This window comes from Neolamprologus multifasciatus, chromosome 12 (genome assembly GCF_963576455.1).
Source record: "Neolamprologus multifasciatus chromosome 12, fNeoMul1.2, whole genome shotgun sequence".
Taxonomy (NCBI): Eukaryota; Metazoa; Chordata; class Actinopteri; order Cichliformes; family Cichlidae; genus Neolamprologus; species Neolamprologus multifasciatus.
This window is the reverse complement of record NC_140450.1, coordinates 4,179,433-4,197,853: the sequence shown is the minus strand read 5'-3', so window position 1 is coordinate 4,197,853 and position 18,421 is coordinate 4,179,433. Positions and strand designations below refer to the sequence as shown.

General features: G+C 40.2%; 1 protein-coding gene across 2 annotated transcripts in view; it reads left to right on the top strand.

The window, feature by feature from the left end:
* The window catches only part of bmp2k (BMP2 inducible kinase), a 57,504-nt gene that overhangs the window by 14,973 nt on the left and 24,110 nt on the right, over positions 1–18,421 (top strand). For both annotated transcript variants that reach the window (XM_085181000.1, XM_085180999.1), the window contains exons 2-4: positions 10,593–10,711; positions 12,958–13,063; positions 14,298–14,440. In XM_085181000.1, coding sequence (XP_085037126.1) covers positions 10,593–10,711; positions 12,958–13,063; positions 14,298–14,440 — 368 coding nt within the window. The remainder of the gene's footprint in view (positions 1–10,592; positions 10,712–12,957; positions 13,064–14,297; positions 14,441–18,421) is intronic.

Below are 18,421 nucleotides of genomic sequence, written 5' to 3'. Positions count from 1 at the left end.
CCCTATGAGCAGCACTAAAAGGGGCTCAGCTCGGCGCCTGGAAGCTAGTTCGACAGGAGAAGTGCCTGATAATTGAACGTTCTGCCTCCAGTTATTTTTCTTGTCAAAGTTTTCATGTTAAATACAATAATTGGCTTTTATAATGAAAGTAAAAGTTTCAGATACTGAAATGACCGTATATCTATATCTATAAGCAATCCTTATGAGGCAAATGTTTCATACTGCTGTTGATACTTTGTTTCTGAATGTTTTTCTACTTAATGCTCTGTATGAGGTCATAGAAGGTGGACTATCCCAAAAATGGCCATTTTATGGACACTCTGGCCCCCACCGACTGTTGTCCAAATCTTCTGTTTGAAATGACCAACCAATAAGAGAAAGGTTTGCTTTAAGGGGACTGAAAGGGAGTTAGAATTGCTTGGTTTAGACTGTAGATGCTTATAAATAACTTTTGTATCTGACCACTAACTAGGGGTGGGGTTTGATTATCGATTAAAATCGATTCTAGCTTGGATAACGTGATACTGATTCATTCAAATCCTGAATCGATTTTTAAATATAAATTTATTTTGCCCGAAACGCAAGATTCTCAGGTTAAACCTCACAAAATTTCAACAACCACCAAACAGCTAAAACAGTAAATGAGAGCAGGTACACGGATTCTGCACTAAGATGTAAACACAAAGCGTGGAGCTGCTGACGCATCAGAATCAGTGAGATGTCGCCTTTCTCACCTGACGGCACGGACATGGTTGGAGCTGAAAGCCGACAACTCGCTGATTCTGATGCGTCGGCGGGTCCGCGCTTTGTGTTTACGTCCTTTTTGTACTAGATTCAGAAGCTGCAGGTTTGATCTCTCTCCAAACAATATTGACTGAACCTGCAGCAAAAGAAGATCCAAACTACGCTTCACATAAACATCGTCATGAATTTCCTCTTTGTTTTTCTGTTTTGCTTCCACCACGATAAAATCACACTTCATGTAGAGCTCTCTCTCTGTACTTCAACAACAGTTTCCCGTCTAAAAATCTTTTTTCTGCATTATTCGCTTGCTTATTACGCACAAGTCTATTGTTCTTACAGCGCTATCGGCCGCTGTTTTTTTCCCCTTTTACTTACTTCCGAAAAGAAAACCTAATTTCTGCTGTTCAATAGGCTTCTGAACAAATTTAAACTTTTTAAAATTATGCAAAATTGTGAAACGCTCAGATGCGTCTCTAATAAAACCTCTAACTTTGCTCTGCTTCACTTCAGCAGCATCAGGTAATGTTCATATGTCGATTAATGATTTTCTTTCGTTTTTGATCTACGGCAGAATATTTTTTTTAGGTCGTCTGCTATAAAATCCCAGGCCAGGAAAATCTTCATGTTTTTCTGTTTCATCCTCAGCTACTTTGACACAAAGGCATCTGCTGTGATCCTTACACTTTTGATAACGTCTCGCAAGTGTCAGCTTTCTTTTTATAGATATAAAAATATGGAAATGTACTGATATGTGATCAGAGTTATAATATTTCTGACTGATGCAAAATTTCTGCGATTAAAATCAAATTAATTCTCGAAATCAGTGACGATACCCAGCCCTACCACTAACTTATATTTATAACTTGCTTCCAAGCCTGTAGTGCAAAGTGCTTTCATTAACTGGTAGATTTCACCAAGGTTAAGAGAGGTTTAGCTTAATTTGTGTAAAGAAGCGATGACTTTTGTGAAAATCGCTAAAAAGAAATTTTGAAAATAGCCAGCTTAGGAGGAACTAGAGGAAGTAATTGGAAGTTGGGGAATTTGGCCTACTTTGCTGAGATGCTGCTTTTGTGATGTGGATAAGCAGTGGTGGCTGACTACTTAAAATTAAAGTATTATCTAGGTGTTCTCTCCAAACTCTTCAGGATGCCAATTATCTGCTCCCTATAGGATTTTACCTCTTCTGTTTGATAAAGAAATGGTTATAAAACATTGCGTTATACAGAAGACGGATTGCCATAAAACTTCATAAAGCATGAAATTTGCAAATCAATAAACCATTTGCTGTGCTGCTGCTGTGACCTTCCTCTAAGCACAGTGCTTTGGAGAAATAGCTTTAGAGTGCTGTCCTCCCTCACAGGAAATAATAATCACAGCATGGGCTTTTGCAAAGCATGAAAACATCATGTGAACAAACATGTACCAGGACGTGTCAAGTGAAAGTGAACTCTCCATTAACAGAGCTGTGAAGACAGCATGATGTAATTCAGTAAGAACACCACTCACTGCTGCATGCAACACATACCTGTGCAACATGTGCACACAGTTGATGGAGAAAGCCTTTATTTTAGGAACGCTGCTTAAAATTCACCCTTCTAACTCTAATTTTCAGCCTTTGTCTTACAAAACATAAAATAATGCATTAGCTTTTCAGACATTAATTTCTGGGAAATCAATTTAACCAGCAGGTTGCTCTTTAAAATCCACAACAATTCAGTTGTCACTGAAATGTGTGCTTTTCAAAACCTTTAACATCAAAATGCGATCTTCCTCTTAAGTTATGACCAAGTCCCAGTTCCAGATGTTGAAACATGCCAGATTTGGTGGTTTGCTCTTGTATCTGAGTATACCTTTGGTTCATTTTACTTCAGCACACTCACTATCACATCTGTGCTTTGGCACAGCGCCACCCTCACCTTTGTCAGTTTAAAAATAGCTGACCTTGGTTATCTTCTTGCTGTCGTCCTGCATACTTAACTCGAACTTGTTTCTTTGAAGCATTTCAACTCCAAGTAGGCTGACAACTGTGAGCAGATGAGGAACAGCTTTTAATTAAGCAGATTTGAATGTTATCTTGAACCATATTTAATCAAAAATAAAATCCAAAACCTGAATTCTTACATTTATTTGAAATTGGATTTATTGCAGTTTTCTATCTTGAAAGGTTTAGACAAAATGACACGGTGGTGCAGTGTTTCAGGAAAAAGTGCAGAATCTCTCGGCTGCCTGCTAAAAACAAGCCCCTGTCTATTTTTAGGTGTGAGTGTTACTGTAGTCTAAGTTTTGAGGACATACGAGAAACTGATTAAGCTGTGTCCTTAACCTAAACTGGGTTACAGGGCCGTCGTGTTTGCAGATAGATGTCAGTGTTGAAAGAGCATGAAGGATCCCAGGTTATATGGTCTGTGTTTTGGCTACGGATGGAAATAAGGCAGTCTAACCTTAACGTTGGCTCCTAGTTTAAAATAGACATTTACTTTGCCCATACAACACAAAACACATGTTCCTTTTATATTTGATTTCAGAAATACAGCTTTGCTATAACTCAACATTCGCAAATCGCATGTTTGCAAATATGTTGGCCTGCCAAGGAGCAGGTCTTTCTCGCATTAGTCCGTGTAATACCAGCTCTCAGAGGATTTGCTAAAATACTGAGGATCAAAAAGTCATTATCGGTAATTAGCAGGAGCAGCTGGCACAGGTTGGGAAATGGACAAAGGCCCTGAAGTCGGTTAATGAAAATCCATTTTCTGCATTTATTGTGGAAAAAATGTCGCCAGTTAGTCTGCATGAAGATGTGAGCAAAGTGTTTTATTTTTGACTTGTTCTTCAGTATTAGAGCTGATGTAACTTCAGAAAGAATTAACCAAGGTTTTGGCCCATTCAAGAGCACTTTAATGACCATTTTCTGCTGAATTACATTATTGAACATCTGGAAAAATTAAATGTCAAGTTATGTTGGAAATTTAAATTGGATTGTTTCTCCCGTCTTGGGTTATCCCAGCCTGCTCACTGCTCATTTGCTGTAAACTGCCCCCACTCCTCACAGGTCGCAGGGGCAGCCATCTAAGCAGAGATGCCCAGACCTTCCTCTCTTCCAGTCATGCCCTCAACCTCTTCTTTGGGGAACACACTAAGGTGTTCCCAAGCCAGCTGAGAGCCATAATCTCCCCAGCAAAAACACGTCGGACACTGACACGGACACGCCTCCCTTTTTCGGCTGAGAGGCCTGAACTCGGTCTTAGTGGGGCCAACTCATCCCAGCCTCTTCACACTTGGCTGTGAACTGGCATAGTGTGAACTGGAGTTTGTGGTTCTGTTGAGCGACAATCTGCAGAAAGCAGAGTTGAGAACTTCACAAAGCCAAACTTGAAACCCTTTGGCCCTTGATATCTGTTTTTTAGTCTCTTTGGTCCAAATAGCTTCTTATGCTAATTCTGTGCATGATGGGTAAAAAGCATTTAAAAGCACATATTAAAGCGTGGGTTGCAGGTTTATCTGATGTGATATGACGTAGTGATAAAGAGTCACATGCATACCAACATGGATGTATATACACTCACAGGCAATAAAATCTGTGGGAAACACTGTTCACTTCTCATAGTATTTATCTGTAATGAAAATGAGTCAAGACATTGTTCTTCATGGACTTCACATTAAATATTTGTAATTTTGTTGAAGGTAAGGCTGCTTTATCATTCACACAGCCTCAGTACAGAGTCCAGGAATCTTACACTGTTGATGTAAGACATTTCTAAGCTTTTGCTTGTTAGCCAAATCAAATCTCTTTCCAAGTTGGATTCTTGAGAAATTAGACTTGAGGCAAATTCAGAGAAAAGGGCAAAGATGAGATTTTTAGGTGAATGTGGCACAGAAAAAAATTCTTTTTTTTCCTTTTATCCAGTTCCTCATTTTTATAATTTGAAGTCCATCAGTAACAAAGAATAAAGGCCCCTTATGTTCACACAACATTGTTACAAGCTTAAATGAAAGTTTTACTGGCTATTCCAGGCTAGTGTCTCTTATCTTCAAGCCCTACAACTCTTTTAGGGAAAGACTTGTAGGGGAGGGGATGTGGGTTCATGTTGGGGTACAGGGGCCTCAAAGAGGAAATACCTCAGCCTGCTAAAAATGTCCTCCCAAAGAAACGGCTTTGTGCTTTCTATACTCTCAACTAGATGTTTTGCTTTTGTTTGTCTGTTTGTGACTTTCAACGACATGTTTGAGTTCGTAGTGCTGTGGGTTGAAAAGCAAGAGGCAGAAAGAAACAGAAAGATGGTTGTACAGTGGTTTGTTATCACCGATGACGTCACGCTTCAGAAGGAGAACATCTGCACCTCGTGCCTGAGCACAAACTATAAATGTATTGTCTTTGCATGCTGCTAAATCCCCTAATCCTCCCTCAGTGAGACACTCCTATCACTTCAGAGGTTTTTCTTTCTTTCCTGTATAAAAGGCGTGCTGAGTGTCTGTTTTCTAAAGGCTGTTCAGATCCTCTTTCAAGCCTCTTCCAAAGGCTGTCATGCGGGCTGTCCCAGTTTGTCAGGCTTTTCAGTGATGTCAGGGTCCACAGCGCTAGATTCAGGGCCAGGGAAAATTTTCTGGTAATTACAGCCCTCGCTCGGCACCAGGCTTTAATGTGAGTATTCACCCCCTCCCCCACCCCCGTCTTGGCCTCATGGACTTGGGGTTTTCCTCCCAACTGTCATTGACAGCTGACAGTGTATTCATGGGGAACTACTTGAATCATTTCTCTGCAGTACAGATGAGCAGTAGGGGAAGTAAAATAATAGTGAGGTGTGACTAATGGCTGATGACTCCTGGAGTAAGTCATCCCTATCCCCAGGACTTTAGCACACTGAATGGATTTAGAAACACCAAACCAGAATCACTGTGAGACTTTGTATTTCAAAATTAAGGGGAATCTCATCGCTTAATCGCTTCCCACAGGAGGGATTTATACACTGAGGAAGCATCAACTTCCCCAGGGCTGATGTATGCAGTTGTCGTTTTAGCTTCCTGAGCAGGTTCCTCGTCAGATTTTAGCTAAAGGATCATTTTGCATGCTGGCAACTTCACATCTTGGAAGCCTGTTTGTGTATGCTGGAGGAACTTGTTGAAATAAGCTTTACTCTCCAGGTGTGAAGATCAGTTTACTTGCAGCACTTCTTGCCGATCATTCAAAACGTGGGGAATTTTGTGCATTACACGTGTTAAGCCCTGATTTTAATTCACACTACTAAAAATAAGACGCATAAAGCTGCTTTTATTTTTATTTGTTTTGTAGATGCTTGTGTGTGTGCAGGTGTTAGATAGCAGCTTTAACACTTTTTTTCTGTATGTGTTTTTACTTTTAAATTTTTGGTCCTTTTAAAATTTAAGCTAGTAATTATCCCTAATCCAGTGCAGAAATCTGCTCATAGATGTTATTGATACAAGCTGTGACCCCTACCTCGTTCATTGCAAACTGACAAACTCACTGATCCTGGCAGCTAGAGTGGCTGTCACAGCCTCAGCCCACACTATCCTACAAACATCTTCATGTCTTCCCGCTGGCCTGGTGTGTGATTGACTGAGGCCATGTGCTCCAGGACCAGATTCCTACTAAATCAGCCCCTGGGCCTTTTGTTGCCCCCATGACTATGCCTGCCACGGAAGTAGTACGCCATTGAATGTATTATTCTCTTAAGTGGCTCTGGGTGGACTGGTTTGTTTTAGAGAGGCTTTGTGCCCAGCATACAGACTTCCTGGACAAATGAGGGACTCCGACATGACAAAAGGGTCTTTCAGTGTACAGGAGACGGGCTTCTCTGACAAGAAATTGTTGTCTTGTCCTCATTATCAGATGCTTTATGATGTTATTTATAAGGATTAATAAAGATGAAGACTAAAAACGCAAATTCATATCAAATCTAGTTTAAAAGTGAAATGTGACGTTAAAAGAAGCTAAAATGATTGATGGTTTTGTTACTGTTAACTATCTACAGCCTTACTGTTGTCTCATGTTTTCGTTGTTATGGCATTCAGCTGCTTCTCCAGAGAGGATCTTTATGTTCCCCAGGGTTGATGTACTCCAAAGGCACCTTCTTAGAGTGCGGCAGGAGACTGTACTCCTTCTGCTATGGAACAGAACAAGTACAAGTGCAATAACAAGTACTACTGTCAACAACTTCATTACAAGACTGATTCGGTCATAAATAATGACCAGTATGAGGGAGAGGAATCGGTTGAAGCAGACCTCCACAGATTACAAAATTACCACAATTCTGTCTGCATTGTTTTTGTTTCTTTTATAGTGATTTTGTTGACATGCATGCGTCTTTATTGATCTTAAAGACATTCATTGGAAGTTATCACAGGTAAATCTTTTTAATTTCGTACAATAAAGTGGGATGGTCCTCTAAGAGGACAGAAGAAAGCAGCAATGTATGGTGTGTGTTTACAATGCTTTAGGCAAACGTCAAACCATTGCATGGTTATCTCTGATTAAATTCAGTCTCAGGACTTTCTGTTGTTAACACACTGAAAAACTAGATTTAAAAACTACATTCTCTGATTTTTATTGGAGAATTTTAAAAGTTTATATTTGAATATCTGCAGCTACTGTTGCTCATGCTTTCCTTAAATTCTGAACACAGCTGTGCTTCCTGATCTTTTATACGCAGGTCTCACTGACATAAATCTCACTCTCAGGCTACATTCACACTAATGTGTTTTTCAAACAAAAACGCATCATTTTCTGTCCGTTTTGGCCTCCCGTCCACACTGAGACGGCGTTCTCCCCAAGGAAAAACGAAAACACAGACTTTCTAAAACGATGATGCATTTTAGTCATGTGATGCAGTCATGTGACCAATTAAACAAAGATAGCGGAGGGCATTATACAGCAGTTGTTTTGATTGTTCTCAATTTTGAGAGCCCTAAATAAAAAAGATTAATATCAGTTTGTACATGCTCCAGATGGCTTTTCTTCAACTTCTTTAATTCTCACTCGCTTTTGCGCAGGACTGGAACGTAAGCGTTTTGGGCCGTTTCAACTCTGGGTAAACGACTGAAAACGCTAGTGTGGAAAAAGTAGTAATAAACATCTGAGACAAAACAGTTTCTGGTCTTTTTCCTGACATTGCAGGTTGTGTACTGTGAGATGTCCCAGATACTCATGACTCAGGGTTTTGTTGTGTATCATAACCAATAACAAAATGCTTGTGGTCGGAGATGAGCCGATAATTTGCTCCTGTTGCAATTATCTCAGTCTGGAATAATCTTGCAATCAGTGCTGCTCATCTGATATTACTTATCTGCACACCTCAAAGTCATCATGACAACTGCCTCAGTTTACTAGACTGCACATCGACTCATCAAGGGTTTAATGCCCTAAAATCTCTACTGTCTATTCAGTTACCTGCTTTGCTGTATTTCTCCCATGTGCCCTTAAACAGACTGCTCTTTTCAGTCTCTTGGCCCTTTGCCTAAGCAAATGGATTTCTTCTTATAAAGTCTGTCACCCTGTCCATTTCAGCCTCCACAACATCTTCTTGCCTGAAGTTAGATTTTTACGTCTGCTTCCTGAATCTTTGTGGCAAAGTAGCTCACAAAGCTTGAGCTTACCTCAAGATGACTCACAGGTAGCTTTTGCCTCAAACAGCAGGGCCATAAAGCATGCTGCACATCACAAATGATTTGGTTTTTCAGCTTGCAGAAAATCTGCAAGAATGACTGCTTCCCAGTGTTTTAAAAAGGATCTCTTAAATAGGAGCCTAACCCACCATTTGATTCAGTTTTCTGTCTCATGGCTTTGTACTCATCCGCCTTGTTACAGGAAATCAATTTAATCGAGGCACGGCAGTTTGGAGTGACCATCAAGCTGACCTTAGCGCGCTGGGCAGACCAAAGCAAATCAATGAACAGCATCCAGCAGCCGTAAACAGCTTTGGCTCTTGTACTTGGCAGAATTTTTGTTTTGCTTCAATCTTGAAATGACAGCCTGGCTGCAGATACAGCTGCGACAGTCATGCATCCATTTAATTTTTTTATATTAGTGATAGTTATGCAGTATAACTTAATTTGTCACAGGAAGTCAACGGGGGGGATTTTTTTTTTTTTTAACTGCAACCATATCTGGTGATTTCTGAGAAAAACAGTTTGTTTTAGACTGTCAGGAATTTAATTTACTTAATTCAATTCAATTTTGTTTGTACAGCACAAAATCACAACAACAGTCGCCTCAAGGTGCTTTATATTGTAAGGTAAACTCTGCAATACATACAGAGAATAACCCAACAATAATATGACCCCCTATGAGCAAGCACTTTGGCAACAGTGGGAAGGAAAAACTCCCTTTTAACAGGAAGAAACCACCAGCAGGACCAGGCAAATGTCAAATGTCTATTTATTGCTTAAGACTTATTTTTAAGTAGTTTACTCAAAAAAATGTTTGATTCCACCGCATATCAGAAACATTTCGTAACCAGTCCACTCATCCTAGTCCTGGAAGCAATCAAAGCTGGAAGGAAAACGCTGCAGATGAATATTTTATGCATGTGATGGGTATAATCACAGGTTTAAGAGTTAAAGGCTTGCACATCTGCAGGTCAGTCTCAAACACCAACTTATGACTTGTGAACAAGACCATGAATAATAAACCTGTTGTACTATTTTGTAGAATTAGCAGTAATCACCAGATTCTGGGCATTTCTGACACTGCCAATCCCGATTGAAGGAAAGACTAAAAAGAATAGACCCAACTAGTCTCATTTTGAACGCTCTGTTATTTTATTTGCAGTGTCACATTTACACTGAACACAGCTCTAACATAGCAGCTTGTCCTCTTGTCTTTACCTCCCTGTTTTGTTCTGTTCTGAGCTTGTGGGATGACATCATCCACTCCTTCCAATCTGATAATGTGTGCTACATTAACACACTGTTGCGACCACATATAAGCAAACACTTTGCTTCAGTCTGTTTATGTTCTCTTTGCCAGACCGGGGCTTGCTGTCTTCTGTTTACTGTCCTCACAAGGACACACAAATGTAAGCGTCATTAATCAGATACACTTATGTAGCACTCCCCTCATTAAAACACAACTTCCGATTGTAGTGAGTATGTGGTCTTTTGTCCTGAGGTGACTTTCATAACAAGTGCACCATTGTAGAGCTTTCATTCCTCTCTGTGGTCAGTGGACTTTGATGCCCGCCACTCAGTGACTCAGCAAACCCCTGGTAATCAGACCAAAGGCTGCCCCATCACAGCACACACTGGCACATCTGTCTTTACTGGCACACTGTACCCCTAAACTTCAATTTTCCACTTTCTGTTGGAAATCCACTCTGGTTTAAAAGGAAAATGGCGTGATTTAGTCCGAATTAGATCAGACCATGCAGGCCAAATAAACTTATCCTTAACCTGTTAGCTGCTGGTTAATCAGCATTTTGGAGTCCTTTTCAGAATGCTTGATTATACACAGTCTGTAATTGCTGTTTTACAAAAGGGAATCAAGAAATGTCATCCGTTTGGGGAGATTTTGGTTTGTGTTACCTTCACTTTTCAACCCTTGAAGTTCTTGTTTGGCATGTGCACATGTCTTTGTTGCCTGGCCACCAGTCTGGATGAACCATTGATAACCATCCACGAGTGACATGGATGGTTTAAAAAGTTTAAATGCATTTATCATCATGTTGGAACGTGAGCCATTTTCCATTAGGAGACTCAATACAGAATCTTAAGTGAAGTTTTTATACATAGAGTGCTTCCGTCTGAAGCCTCAGGTTATCCTGTACAATGACTTCCATACAAGAGAAAGTTTCGAAGCAGCTGATGTAACGATAACTTATCATTCCGTCTTCTTACAGGAGGCTTCTCTGTGGTGTTTCTGGCTCGCACGCACAGCGGTGTACGCTGTGCTCTCAAAAGGATGTACGTCAACAATGTCCCGGACCTGAATGTCTACAAGAGAGAGATCACTATCATGGTGAGAGCAGCATCAGTGTTCCTTCATTTCAACTACACTTAAGGTCTTTGTGCTTATCTTTATTGCTAAAGTGTTTCAGTAACATTGTGGAAATTTAGATAATTACTTCATTGTCATATGACAGTGGAGTAAGTTGTGTGCCCATTGTAAGTGCTTTTTCAATAGTTTTACAAAATTTGCTACCAATGTCCGTCATCCTCTCTTATAACTTTGGTGTGATGAGGATGATATGCAGCTCTGTGGGTCATTTATTAGATTTATCATGAGGTTATGCGTCTTGCTCTTGGTCTTCTATTACTGGTATTGTTGCTCCTGCCGCACCTGGTCTATTACTTTGTGCTTAAATGTTATGGCTGAAAAGCTGAATGGAGGTGGCTTATTCAGGTTTGTATAAATGAGCAGCATCAGCATTTCATAAACGGTAAAAAAAAAAAAAGGAAAACAATAAATACATCTGAGGCTTTTGTTTTGAAAGTCTGAACCTTTATGCGTCCAGGTATATTTTCTACAGCTCACATGCAGTGTTTATTTAGAACCTTTGACACAATTCTGAGAACCCTGTTAACTTCCTGTAACTCATTAGAGGCTTTTATTTTGAAAATGTCATTATAGTGCCAAAAGTTTGTATTGCTGCATTTTTAACCTTTTTTCTGGTCTCAGTTTGAGTTTAAAAAATGAGTTTTAATGAATGAATGAATGATTTTATTTTTTTTTTTTTTTTGGGTTGCTCACCTGGTTGAGTGGGCAAGCTGGGTTGCTCACCTGGTTGAGTGGGCAACCCATATGCCAAAAGGCTGCAGGGTCCTGGGTTTGAGTCCACCCATAACCATTTCACATGTCCAACTCTCTTCACTCTTTTCCTGCTTTCATGTTATTCTCCTCTGTCCTAATGAAGAACAGCTCACTATCAGCTGTTTAGTCAGCTTTGTGTGTCAATTCTTTTTCATCAACTGGAACAATGTGTCACACACGAACAGCTGACCTTAAACTTTGACACAGTTCAGGTCTGTCGGGACACGACTGTAGGTGTGTCGGTTTCCAAGAAATATTGCAGTTTCTCTCCTCGTGCTGCCCTTTGGGACCCAGCAGATGTGCTCTGATGCATTAATAATACAAGAATAAATAAAGTTAAGATTAAGGCTACGTCCACACGTACACGGGTATTTTTGAAAACGGAGATTTTCCGTTTTAAAAAATAATCCCGTCCACACGTGAACGGAAAAATGAAGGAAAACACTGCTAGGAACATGCCAAAGCAACAGGTGGCGATATATTCCCAATCGTGTAGAAATGTTGGCCAATCAGAAGTCTAGAAGCCTCGGTGGGAAAAAGTAACAAAGCTGGGGCATAGAAGCAGAACCGAGTCGTATGTGTGGAGGGACAGTAACTGTGTGTGTATATGTAAGCATTTAAACACTGCAGAGAGAACAATTAACAGTAACAGTATTGTAGAAATTCATTTCACCGAAACAATAACGTGGCGCACAGTGTGACGTCAAAAAAGGCGCACATCTTTGACGCTGCTTTTTTCCGTTTTCCTCGTCCACACATAAATGCAAAAAACTGAGTTTTTCGAAAATATCCACCCTGGCAGGCGTTTTTAGAAATCTCAGTTTTCAGTCACCGAAAACGCCGTTTACATGTGGACAAAAGGTGCAAACGCATAGAAAAATCTCAGTTTTCAAAAATACCCGGGTACGTGTGGACGTAGCCTTAAAGAGTTAAGAGATGAGCATGGTGTAAGAGCACGAGTTATCAAGTGAAAAAACAAACGGAGCTCGCCTCTGAAGCAGTTGAATTGCACTCACACCTGTGTTTTTCTTCCAATCATATTTGGCAAGGCCGGCAGTTACAAATATTTAAGAAAAACATTTTAATAATTCAGAAGATGTTTTAATTCTAGGAGAATTTATTTTATTTTATGGATGAATTTAAAAAAAACCAATTGCAGTGTGTAAGATTTTATGCAGTGTTTGGCTCATCGGTGACTCATCTCTGATTAACATGACGGGAGTCTTTAAAGCAGTTTGCAGCACATTATTTCAGACTGTGGTTTTCATGCTTCTACATTCAATAGCTGGGTGAACCATAACTGAAGCAATATAGGAGCAACACTACACATGTCTAAACATGAACCAGCACTCACGATCCTTTTATCACATCAGTTGATTCTTTGTGTTGCTGTTTAGCACGTGTTTGATATTTCTTTCTGTCCCGCTCTTCCCCCGTTTTCTTCCTCTTTGCAGAAAGAGCTGTCGGGCCATAAGAACATCGTTGGTTACCTGGACTCTACGATCAGTCCTGTGTCAGACAGCGTGTGGGAGGTCCTGATCCTCATGGAGTACTGTAAAGGTACAACCTGTCCCTGTAAATATAAACATGTTCTGACAGGCCTCACAGTTCTGCTTTATGCATGTAGTCATTTCTATTTTTTAAAAAGCACTTCTGGTTTTTGTTTTGGTTTGAGTTCTGTTTTTGTTTAGGTTGGGGGGAAAAAATAAACACAAAAGGACAAGCAATGAACAATCGGCTAACTAGGTGATAATAAGCTGGCTGGCTTACTGTTGGGTTAGTGTGGTAGGACTCCAGTATTGGTTGCCAAAGCAACCAACGTGCTGCAATTCATTTTTTCCCCCCCCAGAAAGCCTGAAACAGTCTTTTAAAACTGTTGCAACATCTCCCTCTATATCTGTTAATCTGTTCTGTACTGATATATCATTAAAACTGTAACAAAAAATTGAGACTTACTCGACCAGCTGATGCAACACAATGGCCCACAGATAGGACGCCACTTTTGTCATATGGCACGGTTTGGCAGAGCAAGAACAACAAGCACAATGGCTCCATTAATCAGCACAAACTTCACCAGTTAAGCAAATTTAGGATGAAGTCCAAGAGGCAGAGGAATAAATGTGTAAGGAAAAAGTAAAAATGTGCAGCATTTTGTTTGCATTCTACATCGTCTTGCATTGGTACTATTTAATTTTTTTAAGGCTAGACAATTAATTGAGTTCCGGCTGAAATACTGAAATAAGACCGGTCTCTTCCTTTTATTTTTGCTTTGAGGCTCTCATTTCTGTTTTCTAACTTTTTAAATATTTGGTTATAAATGAAGTGTTTGTGCTTTTAGTCCTTATAAAGCTCTGAGTCGTCTTTTTGCCCCCATCTGTTCTCACGGTAAGGTGGGCTTGCTTGATCATTTTGTTACCATTGTGTAAAATTGGCTTCATAGACAAAAGAAACCCACCCAGGAGTCATGATGGCCATTACCGATGTCTACCAGGCAACTCTTTGTGCCCAGCAGCATTTGCCTCTTTCTTTTTCCTTTAATGGAAGCATCATAAGTTAAAGAATTGTGTTGAGTAATTGAGATTAAAGTGTGATTATTATTAATTACTCTATATTGATCATGCACTGCCCTTTAAAGCAGTTTTGCCCTCATCAGAATAAGTTTACATGCAAACAGTACTGTAGTTACTGAGAATAGCTGAAAATAGTTTCTATGGTCAAACATGCTGTATGTATTGTTTTGATCTGTTTTTACTCCTAAAGTGGTCTCTCCAACCCCTTTATTCTCTCTCTGCAGCGGGGCAGGTAGTGAAGCAAATGAACCAGCGGTTAAACGTGGGCTTCAGCGAGGCCGAGGTCCTCCACATCTTCTGTGACACGTGTGAGGCCGTGGCCCGCTTGCACCAATGCAAAACGCCCATCATCCACAGAGACCTTAAGGTGAGGCCGGTATTTTTGTATTTTTCCACCCCCTCCTCTGTTTCATGAAAGAAGCTTAAATGATGGACAGATGGGTTGGTGACAGTTACACTTGTGCAGCGTAAAACATAGAAAGGTAAATGTACATTAACGAATTTCAAAGGGCTCAATCACCCCACAGAAGAAAACCAAAAAAACCAAACGTGTTATTTTGTATTGATAAACAAAAATCACACTTACTCAGATGTTCATCCACACAAATGAAGAACAGAAAGTCTTCGGATTCTTTATTTAAAGGAATTCTTACGCTGATGTTTAAAAGTAAAGGGAAATAAACTGGAAGTCAATTAATTTACTAATCATCTATGCCCCGCCCCCCCAAATAGTATATTTTTCTTTTAACATGACTAAACTTTATGCTCTAATTAACACATTTGAGTCTTAAAATGAAGGTGACAAAGCCTCTTACAATTACCAACGGGTGTAACTAATATAAATCATTTACCGTGATTACTCTTGCAGTAGGCTGGTAATTAATTTACAACTACTTTGAAACAGATTTGGTATAAAGGTCTTAGCCATGCGTGTATATACATTCATGTTTGCCACCACTTGAGCTTTAGCGAAGTTAATAGGTAAGATAAACCAACAGTTTAATTGGTGAAACATTAAAATAGAACTTTTGTTTAAATGCGATGTCTACACATTATTACAGTTTGAAATCTGAAACTGTTAAACAGTGTCGGATTTGTTAAACGATTAACTTTACGGTTAAAGAAAAGTGTGTCACCTGCAAACTGTAAACTCTTTCCTGGAGACGTGTGTGTGTGTGTGTAGCAGACGCATACAGAATGAGTGACTCTAGCTTGCAGTTTAAGCAGGTTTCTATTTAATTAGATGTCAGATGTTATTTAGAAGTGAACTCAATTTGCGTGGTCAGCAGGAGGAATGCTTTAGTTTTACTTCACCCCTCATTCTCACTCCTCTGCTTCCTCTTACGCGTCGCTGCTTCCTTTGCCAGCTCGTTCACTTACTTCCGCTCCTTCCTCTCGTCCGATAACCCCGTTCGTTGCTCATCTATGACCTTTTCCAGATTGTTCCAGAGCTCCAAAGTTAAATCTTCCTGGCCAACTTTAACCCACTTTAATTTTTAGATTTCTAATTCAAAGGGTGGCTAAAAGCCAGATTTGCCCTCATTTGGAGACTGGTGGTAATTTCCCACCCTAGTTGAATCCTCCTCAGTGGCCCCATCAGTGCACTGCTGTACTCAGTCCAGTTGGACAAGCCTCTAAACAGTGCAGTCCCTTCAGCTCCACAGGCTGGTCCTCTGTTCGCTGTCTATCTGTTCAGCCTACACGGCTTACATAACGTTGCAGGGACACAAAAGACTGCGGAGGCCCAGTCACGCAGTGCCAGGGGAAGTGAGAGTGCAAAAAAGGCCCTTAACCCTGAGCTGTCAACAGATTGAGGCACTCACTGTTTCTTTCATTAGCTCAGGTTTGCCTTGGACAGTTAAAAGTCTTTTTGGTCTCATCTTTTCTGCCACATCTCCCACAAACACATCACTGCTTTCCTCCTTTCAGATGTTTAATTTTTAAATCTTATTCCTGGTTGCTTTTCATTCCTTTCTGCCTCATTTTCTCTCTTTTCCATCATCCTTTCTAAATGTGTTTTATGTTTTAAGGTGGAAAGAAGGTAGAAATATTAACTGAAAAATGAGGCATTAAACCCACAGCAAGCTGGCTTGCTCAGTTCAGCTGAAACATCACAGTGTTAGATCAGGTTTTGTGAGGATGGAATCTCTGTATAATGTAATAGGAGTCGATGAGCCACCGTTTGGTTGTTTGCTCATCTGTCTATCACAGCTGATGTGATTTTAGTGGAATACTTCATATCAGTCTGATTCCAAATAAATTCAGAGTGCCAGGAAGCAGAGTCTGTGTTTTTAAGGTTTTTCATTAAACACACACTAATGAGATCCTTTCAAAATTACATCACATGGTTTATTAAAAACTAACCATAGTATTAAACTAAAACAAAGGCTGATGAAGTTGCAGGAGAGAGTTGTTGAAGCTAGGTTAAGGAGAGAGGTGAGGGTCAGGGAAGCACCTTTATGACTTCATACTGAGCAGTCATAATGTGATATTTGCTTCGATATTTGCTTCGATGGTGCTGATTGAGAATCCCAGAGGGAGTTGCACTTGAATCTAGAGAAAGGACATGAGGGTCCCAAAACAGGAGCTGTGGTGCATTTAGGAAGTCGAGAGTGGTGATGTGTGCGAGTGGTGCAGGAGACAAGTATGAGACAGTGAGACAGTGGCGAGGTGTGCATTAGGAGTGACTGTTGGGTTCAAGGTTGGGGGTCTGATTGCATCAGGGATCAGCTCTGAGCCTCTCGCTGTTTGCAGTGGCAGATTGGTTTCTCCATAGACTGTTTACATACAGCATTGCGATCTGCACGTCCAAGTGATCCTGGAGAGGTGGAGATATGCACTCAAGGGAAGAGGAATGAAAGTCGGTATAAGAAAAACAGATATGAACTGTCAGTCTTTGTTTTTGACTCTAAAACTCATACCTTTAAGACCTGAGGCTTATGTTTTTTTTTTAGGTCACATGATGTCTGTCTAAACACATTAAAAATGTGAAATTATTGGTGTTAACTAGGGCTGCCACGATTAGTCGACTATCAAAATCGTCGATGACTGATTTATTAGTCGACGCGTCGTTTGAAGCTTTGTAAGATCCCAAAAGATGCAGGAATAAGTAGTAGGATTTAAGAGTGTAATAACGGACTGAAACAGAAGATGGCAGCACTGCATGTACAAGGATGCCAGCTGCCGTTAAACCCCGAAGAAGAAGAAACTGTGTCCCAGAATTCATAGCGCGGCCCAGCTCAGTTTCCAACAATGGCGGCAGCTAGTTAGTTTTAATATTACTCTTATTATTCTTTCTGGGTCACAAAATAAACGTTTAACATATTTTCAGGCGAGAATGTAGCTGTGTAAACCTCAAATATCTGCTCATTTTATCAAGACATCACATATTTTTAAAAGCACTCCGACGCTTTCGGAGACGTCTGTTAGCCACTAGCTCGTTAGCTAGCCGGGGGAAAGGCTCACTAGAGCCCGTGAGAACACCGGACTCCCGGCAAATCGTTTTCAAACCCACCGCCGTCTTTTGCTACTCAGGTTAAATATATATAAGTCACTTAGATAACTTAAAAATGTTTTTGTTTGGCTTTTTGTTAGTATTTTATTTGTTCCTGAGTAAATCGGTTTGGCTGAGATTAAAGTTATAGTTTTTACACAGCTGAATAGTCAAGGAGACAGCTGATTATCAGAAGTGTGAGATGCTCGAGAATATACTCCGGTGTCCTGTTATATTTTAGATAGCAAGGAGTTTATTAAACTTCACCGAAACATTCTTCAAATTTCATTAAATTTAATAAACTATCATCTTGTCTTTATTTTTAGTTAGCACATACCTTAAACACTTAAAGCTGTAAGCTAATGATAGTTATATAAGAGCAGATGCTGCTGGTGCAATAAGCTGTATGCTGTACGTCCAATGGATGCATGATCTGATTAGTCGACTAATCGCAAAAATAATCGGTGACTAGTCGACTATCAAAATAATCGTTTGTGGCAGCCCTAGTGTTAACCTCATTCATGGTTAAAACATTTTGGACAACAGCTGCACAAACTGCGTCAGAAGCGAATTGTCTTGGTTGTCCTCTTGGCCTTCTTTGTCTTCTTCATTTTCCTCTTGACCTTGACCATCTCCACATTCCTGATGTCTTTTGACCTCTGCGTGTTAGGATGCATTGTTCCAGACCACATGCAAACAATGGCCAGTGAGGTGTCGTTGTGTTTAGTGTGTCACTAAGGCAGCGGCTTTGTGTTTACACCTGGGGAACGGTGTGCTCTCCCCAATGTGGAAAAGTACGACTTGAGTATAGTGTATTAATGAATGGTTGGACTGTGTAATTGCAGATAAGATTTG